At 37.3% G+C, this 17,377-nt stretch overlaps 1 protein-coding gene across 7 annotated transcripts in view; it reads left to right on the top strand.

Annotated features, from left to right (window-relative positions):
• The window catches only part of LOC23687451 (cGMP-specific 3',5'-cyclic phosphodiesterase), a 311,454-nt gene that overhangs the window by 94,111 nt on the left and 199,966 nt on the right, over positions 1-17,377 (top strand). For 4 of the 7 annotated variants that reach the window (XM_021837705.1, XM_021837704.1, XM_021837703.1 and 1 more), the window contains one exon: positions 9,968-10,623. The exons of 1 other annotated variant lie outside the window; for it this stretch is intronic. In XM_021837705.1, coding sequence (XP_021693397.1) covers positions 10,382-10,623 — 242 coding nt within the window. In that variant the 5' untranslated portion in view covers positions 9,968-10,381. Of the gene's footprint in view, positions 1-8,100; positions 8,758-9,967; positions 10,624-17,377 lie in introns of all 7 variants that reach the window. 2 more of the 7 variants (XM_021837702.1, XM_021837701.1) reach the window with 1 other exon arrangement.

Here is a 17,377-nt window from a genome sequence, read left to right as displayed (position 1 = left end):
GGCTATAATTCTTTCATTTGTTTATTATTGTGAGATTATTCAAATATGTTTTTATCGCTTCAAGGTTTTTTTTGGAATTTACCCAGATGTTAATCAAAATGATTCATCTTAAGAGATTTTTACATATCCCTCTATTTTTTTGTTCTAATAGTTTCATTCCTTCAGGGAATTCTTCATAGGGTAAGTGTTCCCTTAGTTGTGGGTGTTCCTATAGTTGCGGTAGTGCCGTCTTCACTAATTTTATTACATTAGCCACATAACCGACACTGCCAATCGACGTATTGGCTTGTTGATACACAGAATAATTGAAAAGAGCGTTTAAATTGCTTCAAAACTGATGAAATATCACTAAAATTGCTTAAACTGTTCTTGCCTGTACCAATAGTTGTGCTAAGGTATTCCTATAGTGGAGGATCCCATAAGAAAACCACGGATACCGCAACTATAGGAACACAAATTAAAAATATACCGCAACTAAAGGAACAGTGTACCAATAGTGGAGGTATTATTTTTCATTGACATGCCGTGGATTACTGCGTTGAAATATTTTTTTCTCATTAAGTCAATGGTCGTTACTTCTTGTTAAAACATTGATTCACATAGTACATCAATTGCGCTTCTTGAATTAAGGCGGCTAAATGAAGTTCAATAGTGCTTAGTACCTCCACTATTGGTACATAAACCCTATATGTTTTCTAATAATAATATATTAGTTTTTTTTATCCTTTTTTAATTTATCAAGAAGTGCAGTCCTAAATTCGTCTTGAAAAAGTTTCGTTTGATTTTATTAAGAAGTATCTTATATAATTGCTCTAGGTATTCCCTCTAGCATTTATTATAATTCTTACTGAAATCTTCCAGGATTTCCTTTACAAAAATTTTGGAACTTCTTTAAAGCTGGATCATTTGGAATGCTTTCAAGAGCTTGATAGAAAGATGCTTCTGGATGTCTTTAAGTTATCATTTTTAGAATTTATCAGAATTATTTTTGTAATTGATATATCCTGATCCTAAAGAATTTCGTTTTGAATTAATCCAGGAGTAGTTGATGTGAATCCTACAGGTACTTATTCTAGAATTTTCCAATGTTTTATTCTTGAAATTCTGGGATTATTGCAGGATCTTCTACTGTAGTTCTTGCAGAAATTCCTCAGGATTTCTTATATGATTGCTCTATGCAACTCTTCCAGAAGTTCATTTTGGGATGCTCTCTGATGTTTCGCATGAAATTGCTGCAAAAATTCCGTTAAAAGTTATTTTTTAATCGTTCTTCTTTTTTGATTTTTTTTTTTCAATACTAATTTCAGAAGCGTTTTTGACTAGCCTCGGGGGTAGCCTTCTGAAGCGCATTCTTTTTTTAGGTCTTTACAATTCCCTAAAAATGCTTTTCATTAAATCATTTAGCAGTTTTATTCTAAATTCATGAAGCAGATCCTTCGAAGCAAACATAGTCAAAAACCCTTAAAAACCATAAATCTTGGAGTGGAAATACTACTAACAGCGCAATTGACTCAGAACACGTTCACGAATCACTTTAGCTTCGTTTACTCACGAGCACGGCATATTCGAGTAAATCAGCACTCTGGTGTTTGCGAGCATTTTGTTTTTATTCCCTCTCAGCAGACATGTTCGCTACTATCTATATTTGGCTCAAACAAGCAGATTCGTGCTTCGTGTTGCAGGAACATGCATCATTGTAGTTTTTTTTTTGCTTGGCAGTGCACTTCGTGAATCCCAAGAAAGCGGGTTAGCTATTTCCATCGCCGGAGTGAAAGTTTCATTTCGTTCGCGTCCCGATGGACAGCTTCTTGTTGGACAGCCGAAGATGGAATATCAACTGGTGAGCTCGTTTCATGCTTTTGTTCCATTATCGTCAAGATCAAACAGTAAATAGAAGGTTCTTCTTCTTCTTCTTGGCATTAACGTCCTCACTGGGACAGAGCCTGCTTCTCAGCTTAGTGTTCTTATGAGCACCTCCATATTTATTAACTGAGAGCTTTCTTTGCCAAAATTGCAATTTTTGCATTCGTATATCGTGTGGCAGGTACGATGATAAACTATGCCCAGGGAAGTCAAGGAAATTTCCATTACGAAAAGATCCTGGACTGACCGGGATTCGAACCCAGACACCTTCAGCATGGCTTTGCTTTGTAGCCGCGGACTCTAACCACTCGGCTAAGGAAGGCCCCAATAAAATAAATAAAAAAAAGAGAAGGTTACTATCGGATAAACCTTATCTCAACTTTAACCAGTATAGGCCTGAGAGAAAGCAAAAATTCTAAAACCCTCACCTCAGCGAATTTTTAATGGATTCAAATGGTTTTTTGTCAGTATACTGGCACACATATCTAGTTTCTAGAAGTGGACAGAGGAACGCGGAAATATTCTTGTAGTCGGAGTTATTCCGGTGGGTCACTGGTTCAAGTCGGCATTTCCCTACTCATTTCCCCAGGGATATCTCCTGAAAAAGATCAAGGATTTGTTTTAAGAAATTATTGGTAAAATTTTTCGAAAACCCGGGAGATATTTCAGAAGTAAATCCTAAACAAACATATGATGAAACTTGAATAAGTTTGGAAGTAACCCATGATGAACTCCTGGGCTCTTGAGGAAGTCTTAACGGATTCCGTAATTGCTTAGATGATTGCAATTAAGGTACCGCGGGGCAAGTGGGAACGAAAAAAACGATAGTTCAAACAAATTGTTCAATAAAATTTTCAAATGTCAACATTTTTCAAATCCAACAACACAATCACGTTTTGGCAACATATTTGCTGGTGTGTGCATGAAACTAATCGAATAATTTCGTAATTGTGAAAACCTTTGAAAAAAGTTTTAGAATGAGCCAATGGACGCAGTTACCTCGCTAAGCGGGGCAAGTGGGACACATCCAGATTCATGCGTCAATCCACATCAGTAAGTCAACCATTACAATAATAGGATTGATAAGTCATAGATTTTTAATTTTAAGTAGATATTTGATGGGATCAATCATACAATACGTAACGTTTTAGGAGGAAACCCTTTATTTAATAGTATGTCACCTCACATTTAATATTCACTGAAAATTCCTCAATAAAAGCGTAAAGATGAATTAAACATGTTCTAAATATATCATTTATAAGTTGTTAATTAAAATGTAGCACATAAACAATCAATAATTGACGAAGTTATAAATATGTTTTGTTATTACTTATATGCATGGCAGAAAACCACCTTATGGGAAGGAATTGTTTTCCACCACTACTTAATTTGGTAGAAATAACAAATAAACTTCAAATAACATAGAAAAGTAATCGTTCTAATGATGCATTTTAAATTTCAGCAGTGTGTTTGTTCAATTTTGAAGTCACATTTCAAAAATAAAAAAAATATTTTAAACAAAAGAATAATAACACTTTTCTTCTCCCTCTTATGCAATTACGTAATTTGAGGTTGATCTTTTTTGAAAATAATCATTTGTTTGAATGTTTTAGTGCCACTCTCTAGCAAAATGTGTGAAACGTGTACGAAAAGTTTTGATTCTGGTTTTTGTTTTGATAGGTCCCACTTACTCCAGGTACAAATATATTTTGGAGTAAGATAGACCATCGAAAATTTCATATGAAATGAAAACAAAATACTGGTTTATCGTTAGCAGCTTGTAATAATACTAAAAATTATAGCTTACTAATGGAAATTCGATTTAAAACACATTTATTTTTTGCGAGTCAATGCAAGACGTGAAACGTGTCACAATTTGTCATGCAAGTTGAAAATGGCGCTGAACTGACAACTGTTACATGAACTACATGGTAATAAAAATAACAATATGTTTAGTACTAAATACATTCCGTGTCATTGTATCTTCAACTTTTTAGAAGAATACCCCCATGAAAAACTTTTCCTAGTTGAGCTATGACGAAACGCCCCACTTACCCCGGATTCTCACTTGCCCCGCGGTACCTTACTAGAATATTTACTGTAGTATTAGCTGGTGTGGAACCTCAGATGAACTTATGAAGAAGCCATGAAGATTTTACTTGAAAAATACACAAGAAAGTGTTTGGAAAAACTACAGGAATCATTTCACATAAAATGTTAGATAAACATTTAGAGAAATTTCTGAAGGAGCTAATCCCTAGTTAATTTGAAGACGAATTCCAAGAAGAGTATTATATATATTTCCTCTGATAATCCCTGTAGTAACTTTTGGAGCAATTCCTGGGGTAAAGGCGAACGAATCCTTAAAGGAATCCATATAAAATATTATGAATGGCAAACTGGACAACTGTTCGGTTTAAGAATTGATACAAACTTGTCAAAATTGAATTGATACCATTTGTCAAGAATATATATCAACTGAAAGCAAAAGTGTTCGCTAAAAATTTGTTTGAAGTCGGATTGTCTTTAAACTTTCAGGGAATGAACTAATACATATGGATTATGTATCGGCCCGCATCTTTCTATTAAGACCCCGCATCACATTTTGTGCAATGGTGAAGCCAACCTTTTTGGTCACATTCATCCGATTGTACCCCGTTTGGCATAAAGTCGTTTGACATAATGGCGTTTGGCATAAAGTCGTTTGGCATAATAGTCATTTGGCACAATGGCTGTTTGGCATAATGATTGAATTAGAATAAATATCGGCATTTTCGAAGCTTTTACCGAGATCAGCACCACCGAACCCATAGCAACAAAATTTCGTAGTTTCTCAATAAGCGTGGTGATTGTTAAGAGATATTCTAAGCTACGAATGTTAAACATTGTAGTGAAATTAGAGAGCATAACTAAATAAAACTCGTGACGGGTCTGGTGGAAGATTTTTTCTGAATAACAATTTTCTTCACATCCCAGAACATAGAGTATCTCTGAGCTAGTTGCGATATACATATTTGAAAATAGTAAATTGGCAAAGAAAGTTCGCAGTTATTAATAAAGGGAAATCTCATAGAATATTTCGCTGCAGATCAAGCTCTGTCCCAGTTTAGACGTTACACTTGATGAAAATTACTTTGTAAAAAAGAGAAAATTTATTTGCAAAACATTAAAAGCTCTTATTCAAAGATCTATTATTGAAGTTAAATGAAAAAATAGCCTATATACGAGATCAGTTTTTTTTTTCGTTTAAAATGTTTAAGGCTAACGCAAAAAAATCTTCTCACAGCCTAATTCAAATGACCAACACTTTTTTGAAAGAAAATATTTGTGACAAAGCTTTTGAACGATTCAATATAAATTCTAATTTTGGAAGTGTACATCAAAAACACTGTACAATATCGGAAGAAGGGAAAATTTATGATTGAATTTATATATTTTCCATCATATCTCGAAAGGAGATCATGTACTTACAAATAAAAAAATGTATTGAATATTAGCTGATTCTAATGTAGAAATCAACCTAACAGCACGTCTTGCAAGAATCGATAAAACAGCAAAATATAAAAATGGTTAACATTTAGCTTAACTAAATAATAAAATTTAAACAGTAAAAATATAAAGAACAGCCTATATTCACAAGAAAGCAAAATTTATTATTAAACTAATAGAAGATTGGACGCCAAAAATTATTGCGGCATAACAAAACGAATAGAGAACAGAAATTGAGTTCAGAACCATTGAAGTGATTGTGCTACTTTTCCCCGAATGTCTTTTCTCTGAATGTCGGTTCCCCGAATGCCAGTTCCTCGAGTGACCCCTTTCCCCGAATGACCCGTTTCCCCGAAAAGTCGTGCAGTTTAAATTGGTGCAATAATAGTCTTCAGTGGCTAGATGGTGAACGAGAAAGAACGATAAGCAATCAAAAGAAGAAGGTATTCTGTCATTTTCGGCAATACACATGTTGACAAAAATGCTGAGGACGGTAAAACTCAAAAGAACCACCAATTAAATAAAGAAAGGTGCATATCAGTTCGTTCACCACCCTGAAATGCATAAAGTTACGACAATTATGAGTGCCAAAAACTTTTCGGAGAAGCGGGATGTTCGGGGATCTGGCGTTCGAAGTAACGACATTCGGGGAAAAGTAGCACAATCTATCGAAGTATCAGCAGTAATCGATTTTTTTGCTGATAACTTGAGCAGATATGTGTTATCGATTGCCACCCTTTTGTCAGTTGGAACCAAAAAAATATCTAAAAAATATAGCTCCAAAGAATAGCCTATGTATGAAAAAAGATGAAATTTATTTAATTTTTAAATCCACAGTTTTTTATACCTATAATTATGGTTTCATCATATTTAAAAAAAAAACTTAGAATGTTTGGAAGAAGGGTAAATTTGTGCTAAATGTATCAAAATCTTCAGCGCAAAAATTTATTCCAATAGCGGAACTCAAAAGACGAAGTAATATTTCAAAGAAGGATAATTTCTGGTTAAATAATAAAATACTATTGGCAATAACTTTCCAAATATGCTTAAGTTTGTTCAAGAGCATATGATTGTTGAATAAAGTGACATTTTGTGTCAATCTACTCCACAACAATTCTGATGTCACCAGAAAGATTCAATAGAAATGTAAGAACGAACGTCATCTTAAGAAATTTTTGCTCTCAGACTCATTATGCCAAACGACATTTATGCGAAACGACCATTATGCTAAACGGCTTTATGCCAAATGACCATTATGCCAAACGACGTCTGGGACTCCTTAAAAGATTTTACCACCCGAGAGACAGTTCTATGGGTGATTCCTAGTTGTCTTCCGATCCATTTCATGCTCGCAGTCGGATTTTTCATGACGTAGACGCGCAAAATTCTCCGGCGATTTTCTTCTTGTTTGGTTGCCATCTCAATAGTCACTGAACCGATTGTTATGAAATTTCTCACATGTAAACAATACACTCCAATCAAGTTATACCCAGATTTTGATCAATTTTTACCCACGGTTTGGTTGTCCCCGCAATTTGCCCATACAAACTTTTTGGTATATTCATTCACAGGACAGACGTCCTGAGCGTGACAAGAACTCCACAAATCATGCAGTTCGGTACCATGACCTCACCGACAGCACTGAGTGGAGATTTGAAAATTTCCTCCAGATTTCTGAAATTGTTCCTATGTCATATACTTTTGTTAAATTGACCTAAATTATTTTCTTGAGGGGCCTTCCTTAGCCGAGTTGTTAGAGTTCGCGGCTACAAAGCAAAGCCATGCTGAAAGTGTCTGGGTTCGATTCCCGGTCGGTCCAAGATCTTTTCGTAAAGGAAATTTCCTTGACTTTCCTTGGCATAGAGTATCATCGTACCTGCCACACGATATACGAATGCGAAAATGGCAAGTTTGGCAAAGAAGCTCTCAGTTAATAACTGTGGAAGTGCTCATAAGATGACTAAGCTGTGAAGCAGGCTTTGTCCCAGTGAGGACGTAATGCCAAGAAGAAGAAGAAGAAGAAATATTCTTGAGAAAGTCTTTTCCGACGAATACCAGATTGGATTCTCGGTTTTTATATTGATTACATGGACTGGGCAAAATTCAAGTAAATCATTTATTCCACTTTTGATCTCTTCAGGTGACTTATAGTTACTTAAGAGACCTTTCAAGACTACTTTGAACAAACGTTCAGTTTTGTCTTCATAAGTAAAAAAATGTGCTTCTTCTCTATATGATTTATGAGAAAATCGCAAGAGTTTCTAGCACAGTGCGGCAGTCTCCTTTCTTTGCAATTTGAAAGGAAACCTTGATTCCCCTAATGTAGTTCAAGATCTGCTGCCCAATTCCTTAAAATTCTGAATAACTGACCACGATAGGCGGCACTCTTTGTTTCCTCACTTGAATCAACGAGCCTGGGCTACATGCTGTTTTGAAAATTTGTCTAAAGCATCGAACTGATATCTCTTTTCGAAGCAATTATTACCATTAACCAAGGGTAAAATCCTTGGAAGAAAGTGTGTCTATGTATCACTTTTTTCTAGAATCAGAAAATCAAAATACAAAATTTTCTCACGAATGTTTGAATTTGGTTTGTGTACCGGTACTCATGTGAATTGTTTGAGAGCAGAAGTACATGCATATGAAAGAGAAGTACGAGTGTGTCATTAGTTGGAAATGTTTGTTCTTGAAGCATAACAAAAAATCGATCCCAGAACTAAAGCTTCCTTTGTTACGATTTTCATTCAGCAAAAAAAGTGCACTCTACGATTTAATTGAATCGAAGTAATTTGTGAAGTGAAGGAAATGTGTCTTGCTACCGGTTCCAGTGCTCAATGCAACCACTTAGCACAACTTCCGAGAAGCGAATGGCTTCCGGCGTCTTCTGTGGCCCCGGCACTCAGCAAGAGCTGTGGCTAACCTCTACGAGCAATAAGTGAATACGCACGGATAAGAAGCTGTTAAATTCCAAACAGAAATAGTTCACAGTGCCCCAGCAGCATCCAGCAGTATCTGCAGTGTTTGTCAGATAATACCATCTACCACCGAGGAGTGCTTATTAGCAGCGACGTGAATCGACTACCGTTCGCCGCACAGTTGTGGCCATACCACAAAGTCAGTGTCAGTTCCTCCGTTCGAATCGCGCGCCGGCTTGTGAACTAAAATGTCAGCAGAAGATCCGGCGGAAGTGAATCACGTGGAGCAAAGCGTTGTGGCTAGTAGTGTTGATGGTGGTGGTGGTGGCAAAGGCGTCGTCGTCGTCAGAGACAATCATTGCCACAGCAATGACAACAACAACGATAACAGCAAAAACGGCGACGATGGTGTTGTGGTAAATGCAAGAAAATCGACGACGACGCCACCCCCACCCCCATCAGCGTCGTCTTCGCCATCGATGGCTGCCTGGTAAAAATGGAACGACGTGGAAAATTGCATGCAATGTTATTTCATGCGTCGTCCCCTCAGGAGGGGAGCTGTTTTCCTTTTAGGGATTTATGTTTTGAATGAGTTTGCATGATTCCTAAGTGGTTAGGTCTACCTGTTGCTAGATAATATTAATTATCGATTCAGAATATTCCCAATTAACCTTTATGTCCCCGACCATCGATAAAGCATTTCTAAATAGCTGCTATTTCAACAACTTTAAATAGTTTTTTTTTTGTGAAACCACTTTTAGTTGATTTTAATAAATGTATTATTTGCAATAAATGGACAAGGGCATAATTCAGGACCCTGACGGAGAAATTGGGTTCTGGGATTTTTCTGGGCACCCCATTTCGGAAATGATCACCTTCTATCCTTATTTCGGATAAGGAAAAAATAGCAAATTTTTACGGAATTCGGTGATCCACTAGATCGGTTTTTCATGGAATGGCTGTATAAGTAATAGTCACAGGTTTAATCTGACATCTTTTGAAACATTTCAGATTTATATTTTTTCCCGAGGAATTGTTGGAAGAAAATCTGAAGGAATTATCTGAAGGTGGAGTTCCGAAGGATTTCCCGGAGGAACTCTAAAGGAATTCCTGGAAGAACTCTGAAGGACTTTTCGGTGGAACTGCGGAATATTTGTAAAGAGAAACTCCGGAATCCCTGAAAAAAATCTTAGAGGAACTTCGGATCATTCGGTGAGGGAACTCCGGAGCGATTATTAGAGTAGCTTAGGAGGCGTTCCTGTAAGGTAATTGCTTGAACAACTCCGAAGCAACTATGAAGAAAATCCGTGTGGACCTCCAGAGACTTTTCAAGAAGAACTGCTGGCACTCTTTGTTTCCTCACTTGAATCAAAGAGCCTGGGCTACATGCTGTTTTGAAAATTTGTCTAAAGCATCGAACTGATATCTCTTTTCGAAGCAATTATTACCATTAACCAAGGGTAAAATCCTTGGAAGAAAGCGCGTCTATATATCATTTTTTTCTTGAATCAGAAAATCAAAATACAAATTCTCACGAATGTTTGAATTTGGTTTGCATACCATGTTAATTGTTTAAAGCAGAAGTACATACATTTGAAAGAGAAGTACAAGTGTGTCATTAGTTGGAAATTTCTGTCCTTGAAGCATAACAAAAAATCGATCCCAGAACTAAAGCTTCCTTTGTGACGATTTTCATTCAGCAAAAAAGTGCACTCTGCGATTTAATTGAATCAAAATAATTTGTGAAGTGAAGGAAATGTGTCTTGCAACCGGTTCCAGTGCTCAATGCAACCACTTAGCACAACTTCCGAGAAGCGAATGGCTTCCGGCGTCTTCTGTGGCCCCGGCACTCAGCAAGAGCTGTGGCTAACCTCTACGAGCAATAAGTGAATACGCACGGATAAGAAGCTGTTAAATTCCAAACAGAAATAGTTCACAGTGCCCCAGCAGCATCCAGCAGTATCTGCAGTGTTTGTCAGATTATACCATCTACCACCGAGGAGTGATTATTAGCAGCGACGTGAGTCGACTACCGTTCGCCGCACAGTTGTGGCCATACCACAAAGTCAGTGTCAGTTCCTCCGTTCGTATCGCGCGCCGGCTTGTGAACTAAAATGTCAGCAGAAGATCCGGTGGAAGTTAATCACGTGGAGCAAAGCGTTGTGGCTAGTAGTGTTGATGGTGGTGATGGTGGCAAAGGCGTCGTCGTCGTCAGAGACAATCATTGCCACAGCAATGACAACAACAACGATAACAGCAAAAACGGCGACGATGGTGTTGTGGTGAATGCAAGAAAATCGACGACGACGCCACCCCCACCCCCATCAGCGTCGTCTTCGCCATCGATGGCTGCCTGGTAAAAATGGAACGACGTGGAAAATAGCATGCAATGTTGTTTTATGCGTCGTCCCCTCAGGAGGGGAGCTGTTTTCCTTTTAGGGATTTATGTTTTGAATGAATTTGCATGATTCCTGAGTGGTTAGGTCTACCTGTTGCTAGATAATATTAATTATCGATTCAAAATATTCCCAATTAACCTTTGGGGGCATAAAGGTTAATTGGGAATATTCTGAATCGATAACTTTAAATAGTTTTTTTTGTGAAACCACTTTTAGTTGATTTTAATAAATATATGTTATTTGCAATAAATGGACAAGGGCATAATTCGGGACCCTGACCGAGAAATTGGGTCACGGCAGTACCAACCATGAGAGATGTGATTTATTTATTTCGAAATGATTCATTCGAACGTCAATTTAGTAGTCTATTCCGAAGCACCGTTGTCGGTTCCACCAGGGACTTTTCGGAGACATTTCAATTTTATGATCAAACATACCGTACGACGTCTCAATTTTCTAGGACTAAAATATCGTTTCTATAAATAAAGAATAAACGTGATATCAATTTATGTGGCAACTCGAAAGCACAGAATCCATGAGGGCCCCTTTTAGAGAATTCCCAATAAACACACGATCGCATATAATAAGATATAAAGGTACACATGTGGAGGCGATATACGTACATTTTGCATGTAGCCTAATGGCGCAAGTACTTATATCATCTCCACTTTTGTACTCTTATGTATTATCGTATACGATTTCGTGTTAACTGGGTTTATGTTTGATAGCAAAACATGCCGTTTGCAGTGTCAATATTCATTGATTCTAAAAAATATGTTTATACAGCCATTCCATGAAAAACCAATCTAGTGGGTCAGTGAATTCCGTGAAAATTTGCCATTTGGTTCCTCATGTGAAATAAGGATACACGTGTTTTTGGATTGTTTGATTAGAGTGAAAAATCACGACTTTGCAAATTTTTCATTTTTTAAGATATAATAACTTTTGAACCGCTTGACCGATTAACTTTCTTGTACAAAATGAGAATTTCATCTTTTCAGAAAAAATATGAACTCTGAAATTATTTTTTTTACATGAAAATATATAAAAAATTTCCAGAAGAGCAAGAAATTTTTATATATTTTCATGTAAACATTTTTTTTTTAGAATTTTATATTTTTTCTGGAAAAGTAGAAATTTTAAGCTTTCATTACATAATAAAGATTGGAAATCGGTTGAGCTGTTCAAAAGTTATGATTTTTTTTAAATAAAAAATCTAATGCGCTGAGACCTACAGTGTGTGCTGATAAAAAATGACTGATTATTTGATTTCAAAAAAATATATTCAAAAAAATTTATTGAATTTGAAAATTAAAATAAAAAAAAAACATACATCGCTGAAAATTTGACAGTAAAAGTAAAGTTTTCTAAACTTTCAAGAAAAAATGAGAACAGCAACAGCCTTTTTTGGTCCAAGGCCTTCAAAACACGAAAAACGGAAATTTTTGATTTTTTTTCATGTAAAAAATCAATGTTTGTGAAATTTTATATTGTTCTTGAAAAGTCAAAATCTTTAGCTCTCATGTCTACCAAGAATTGAAAATCGGTCAAGCGGTTCAAAAGTAATGATTTTTGAAAAAGTAAAAAATTTGCAAAGTCGAGATTTTTCTGGGCACCTTATTTCGGAAATGATCACCCTAATCAAAAAATCCAAAAACACGTGTATCGTTATTTCGGATAAGGAAAAAAATAGCAAATGTTTATGGAATTCGGTGATCCACTAGATCGGTTTTTCATGGAATGGCTGTATAAGTAATAGTCACAGGTTTAATCTGACATCTTTTGAAACATTTCAGATTTATATTTTTCCCGAGGAATTGTTGGAAGAAAATCTGAAGGAATTATCTGAAGGTGGAGTTCCGAAGGATTTCCCGGAGGAAATCTAAAGGAATTCCAGGGAGAACTCTGAAGGATTTTTCGGTGGAACTGCGGAATATTTGTATAGAGAAACTCCGGAATCCCTGAAAAAAATCTTAGAGGAACTTCGGATCATTCGGTGAGGGAACTCCGTAGCGATTATTAGAGGAGCTCCGGAGGCGTTCCTGTAACGTAATTGCTTGAACAACTCCGGAGAAACTATGAAGAAAATCCGTGTGGATCTCCACAGACTTTTCAAGAAGAACTACTGACAAATTTCCGGTGGACCTCCAGAGGATCTTCGCGGAGGAATTCCTGAAGGAACTTTCAGATCAACTCTGGAGGATTTTCCGGAGGAACTCTGAAGTATTTCCCGGAGAAAATCTGAAGGAACTCTCAAAGAAATTCCTAGAGGCACCCCAGAAAAATTCCTTGAGGAACTCTGAAAGAATTTTAGGAGCACCCCTTAAGAGTTGCTGGAAGATAATTTGAAGGGACTATCTGAATGCTAAGCTCCGAAGAACTTCCCGGACGAACTCTGAAGGATTTTCTGGAGAACCTTCAAAGTATTTACTACAAAAACTCCAAATGATTTTTTGGTGGAACTGCAGAATATTTTTAGAGAAACTCCGGAATTTCTAAAAAAAGAAATCTTCGAGGAACTTCGGATAATTCGGTGAGGGAACTCCGGAGCGATTATTAGAGGAGCTCCGGAGGAGTTCCTGTAGAAACTCCAAGGTAATTGCTCGAGCAACTTCGGAGAAACTATGGAGAAAATCCGAAGGAGTTTTCTGTAGAGCTCCAGAGACTTTTCAGGAAGAACTGCTGAATTCCCGATGGACCTCCAGATTACTGAAGGAACTTTCAGACCAGCTCTGGAGGATTTTCCGGAGGAACTCTGGAGTATTTCCCGAAGGATATCTGAAGAAATTTTCAGAGAAATTCCTGGAGGAACCCCGGAAATTTTTTTTGAGGGAGTTCTGTTTGATCCTTCGACCTTGACGCTTGATTCTTCGGGAGCGGGTGATGAGGGCAGAATCAAACATGTCGCGCGTCGGTGGAAAAAGTGAAAAAGTGAATCGATCCGCAAAGTCTTTTAAAAAAAAAAACGGCAACGTGGCACGGTGGAATAGTATCGTGTGTCGCGAAACGTGTTAGTAGTGTTTGATCCTTTGATCTTGTCGCTTGCTCCTATGAGGGCGTGTGACGAACACTTGTTCGGCGTTCAATTCGTTTATTGAGTAATATCGCGAATCCGGTTAGAAGCATTCATTTCAAATGATATATTTTTCGTTTACCAAAACGAATCCCTCCCCCATATCCAAACTCCCAGTGTTTACTTGTGGAAGTGCAGAGGACTCCTCGGCTTCCATAAAGCAAGTAACACGTGAACATTTCCCACCCATCCCTAAATACACCTGCATTCGGACGCAGCCGGCGCCGTTATTGTGTGTTATAATAATGAGAGCACCAGTACTTACACATTGAGGATGCTACTGATCCCGAGTAGCGTCTGTTGGTTTCTTGTGTAAGTACAGCTGTTCTTGCAATAACGGAGTAGCATCTGCGGGAGGTCAATCATGCTCATGCTCATGCTCATGAAATCCCGAGAAGAATTTTCGGAGAAAATCCCCCAAGGAGCTCTTGGGGGATATCTTAGGAGGACTCCTTGAAATTCCCGAAAAAATTCCGGGAGTAAATTTCTGTTGCAATAGGGCGATATTCAAAACTGAAAAGGCAATAAATGGCTCTTTTTTAATGGTAGTAAAAACGAAATCCTGAAGCAAAGAAAGCACCACGGAAGATGAACTAAACACAAAAAGTTATGTATTCAATTTACACTTGATTTCTAATCACTACTTTTTTAATCTAGTTTCCTAATTGCAAGCAAATTACGTTTTTCATTATTTTCCATACGTTTTGACAGTTCTCCGACTACCATTCTTCCATGCGCTTGTGTTGAAAGTTTGAGAAATTTGAGAATCCAGCGTAGCGCGATCAGTGAGTGGAATGTAAACATCAGTGTCGCAGCTCGGCGGCCGGTAAGAGAAACTGAATGTTCGAAGGGTTGTTGTCTGTAATTTTTGCATCTGGCGCCAACTGTTAGCGTTTGAGAACAAAATAAACAGTCATTACCCTATTCCCCAAAGAAATTTCTGGAGGCAATCTCTGGATGAATTCTTTGAGAAAATTCCCGGAGGATTTTTTTTTAATAAAATTCCTGGATGAAATCCCCGATTGAATCAAATCCCCAGAGAAATTCCTGGACGAAATCCCCGCTGGAATTCTTGGGGGAAATTTTCGAAGGGATTCGTGGGAAAAAATCAACGGAGGAATTTGTGGAGCAAATCCCTGGAATAATTTCTGGAGAAAATCTCCAGATGAGTTCTTGGGGGATATCTCCGGAAGAATCATTGAAATTCCCGAAAAAACTCTTGGAAAAAATAGTTCTTGGAGGATATCATCGAGGGAATCCTTGAAATTCCTGAAGGAATTCCTGGAGGAAATTTCCGGAGAAATTCCAAGTGCAATTTCCTGGAGGAAATCTCTGAAAAAATCCCCACAGGAATTGCTTTTGGAAAACCTCTGAAAAATTTCTGGAGAAAATCCCCGGAGGGAATCCTTAAAATCATCGGAGGGAATCTCCTTGTGCAAATTCCTAAAGAAATTCCTGGAGGAAATCCAAACAAGAATTGCTTTTCAAAATCCCCTGAGAAATTCCTGGATAAAATTCAGAAGGAGTTTGTGGTAATAGAAGCGACGTAGAATGAACTAAAATGTTAGCGACTTGAGTGAACTAAAAATAATAGTAGTAGTTGATGTTCAATCGTCTTTAACACATATGAGCATCCCTAGTCATTCCTTGGCGTGAGAGTGAAACAGTAAAATCTGATCACCAATACATTGAAGGTAGACCAAAAAAAAAACGACTAAGCAAGAAATACTTAATCAGGCGATACTTCGTGTAGAGGTCAGTTGATCGACGATTGTACTATGAAGCGGTAGCAGAAAAAAAAACAGCCTCGGAGATCAAGCCTTATTGTAAACCACAGCCGGACTGCCGTGAGGTTTTTAGAATTTCCTCATTGCAGCCGGCTTGGTTCACAATATTAGCTGGTTTGGTTTAAAAAAACCGGATGTCCGAAAGATAATTTAGCGAGTGGCTTCGCCCTCTGTCCATCGGCATCGATCATCAGCAAGTTAGTGAAGGAAAGCCGGTTACGACAGAGTTCTTGCGGGATATCCCGGGTGAATCCTTGAAATCTCCGAAGGAATCCCTTTAGGAAATCTGGTGCAAATCCCCGGAGAAATTTCAGAGTAAATTTCCAGCAAGAATTCCAGGAGTAAATCCCTGGAAGAATTCGTGGAGGAATTCCCCCCAATAAATTCTATTGTTTTTACCAGATTTTTAATATTTCTGCAATATTCCTAGAATGGCTTTTAAAATTTCAGAATAATCACAAAAAAAATCCGACAACCCTATCGGAATCCCAAAGTTCCTATAGGAATTCCGGAATTCCAAAGGAAATCTGAGAATCTGAAATGTCAGAATTTACTCGTAAAATTCAGAATAACTTTATACATATCTAAATTCTCACCGACATCCCAAAATTCCTAGAAAATAACAGAATTATCGTAATGCCAGAATTCACACGGATATAACAAATTACTACAGCCGGTAAACTTACCGGAATCTTAGATTGCTAAACAAAACTCAAAGTACCTTCCAAAAAATCAATCCAAATCGTTTTTTCTAATTTTTACTCAAGAGTAAATTATTCCATTCAATTCCGCAATCTCAAAGCATGTGTAGCAACTTCTGAAGCTGAAATTCTACCTTTATTCATAGCAACGCAATGTTTGTAGTTTGCTCGAAAGGTGTAGAAAGGAAATGGACACAAACATGTTCCACTCTTGTTCCACATGTAGCGTTTACTACCGAGAATGAAGTAAACTCAACTTTATTACATTTTATTCATGCCACCCATGGTCATTCAGAAGGATTTTGGCGTGCTGTCAGTTCCTCCATTGTGGTGAAATTGCTTTCGTCGACGTGATGTCGGACTGTTTTCAAAAACAGTCGAGATAAAAGACGAGCCGCCAGTGCACTGGCAGTTAGTTCGCTTGAAACTTCGCTTCAGATGTCCAACCGGAGAACTTCAGATTGGTGCTGCTTCTACCCGAGCAGAAGAAAATAACTACTGAATACTAAATTGAGGTATTCCATACCAGATAATTTCCAATACATACAACCTGAATGAGGTATGAATGAGCCCTACATAAGAGGAAAAACACCTCAAATAATACCTTCTGCATATTCTACAAATACCAAGCTGATACTTAGATCAGGTATTGTAATACCTAAATAATACATGACGGATTTTCATGTAAAAGTGTTTTTTTCAATAATAGTTCAATACCTCCAGCAGTGCTCAATACCTATCGAATACTAAAATGAAGTATTTTTAATTGTTTTAAACATTTTTTTTAAATACCATTATAATACCAAAATGAGGTATTAACAACTGAACAATACCTGATTGAGGTATGATACCAAAATATGGTATGCATAAGTTATTGCGAGTTATTCTTTCCTCCTCGGGTACCCATTCAAGTAGTACCCTTGTGATGTAAACTTTAGCTGCACATGGGTATTTGCAGAGGAAAATCATCTAGCGCTTTTTCATTTTTGAATTTTGAACCATTTTTTCTTTGCTAAAAACATTTCAGATGATACTTGAATATCGCAATTAGGTGCCGGCCACAAATTACGTAATGTTCTAGGGGAGAGAGGGGGGGGGTTATAGGCGCAAACGTTACGGCTCGTACAAAAATGTGAAATTCTTCATACAA

Source organism: Aedes aegypti, chromosome 1 (assembly GCF_002204515.2).
Source record: "Aedes aegypti strain LVP_AGWG chromosome 1, AaegL5.0 Primary Assembly, whole genome shotgun sequence".
In the NCBI taxonomy this organism is placed as follows: Eukaryota; Metazoa; Arthropoda; class Insecta; order Diptera; family Culicidae; genus Aedes; species Aedes aegypti.
The sequence above is the reverse complement of the archived record's forward strand: the minus strand, read 5'-3'. Positions and strand labels throughout refer to the sequence as shown.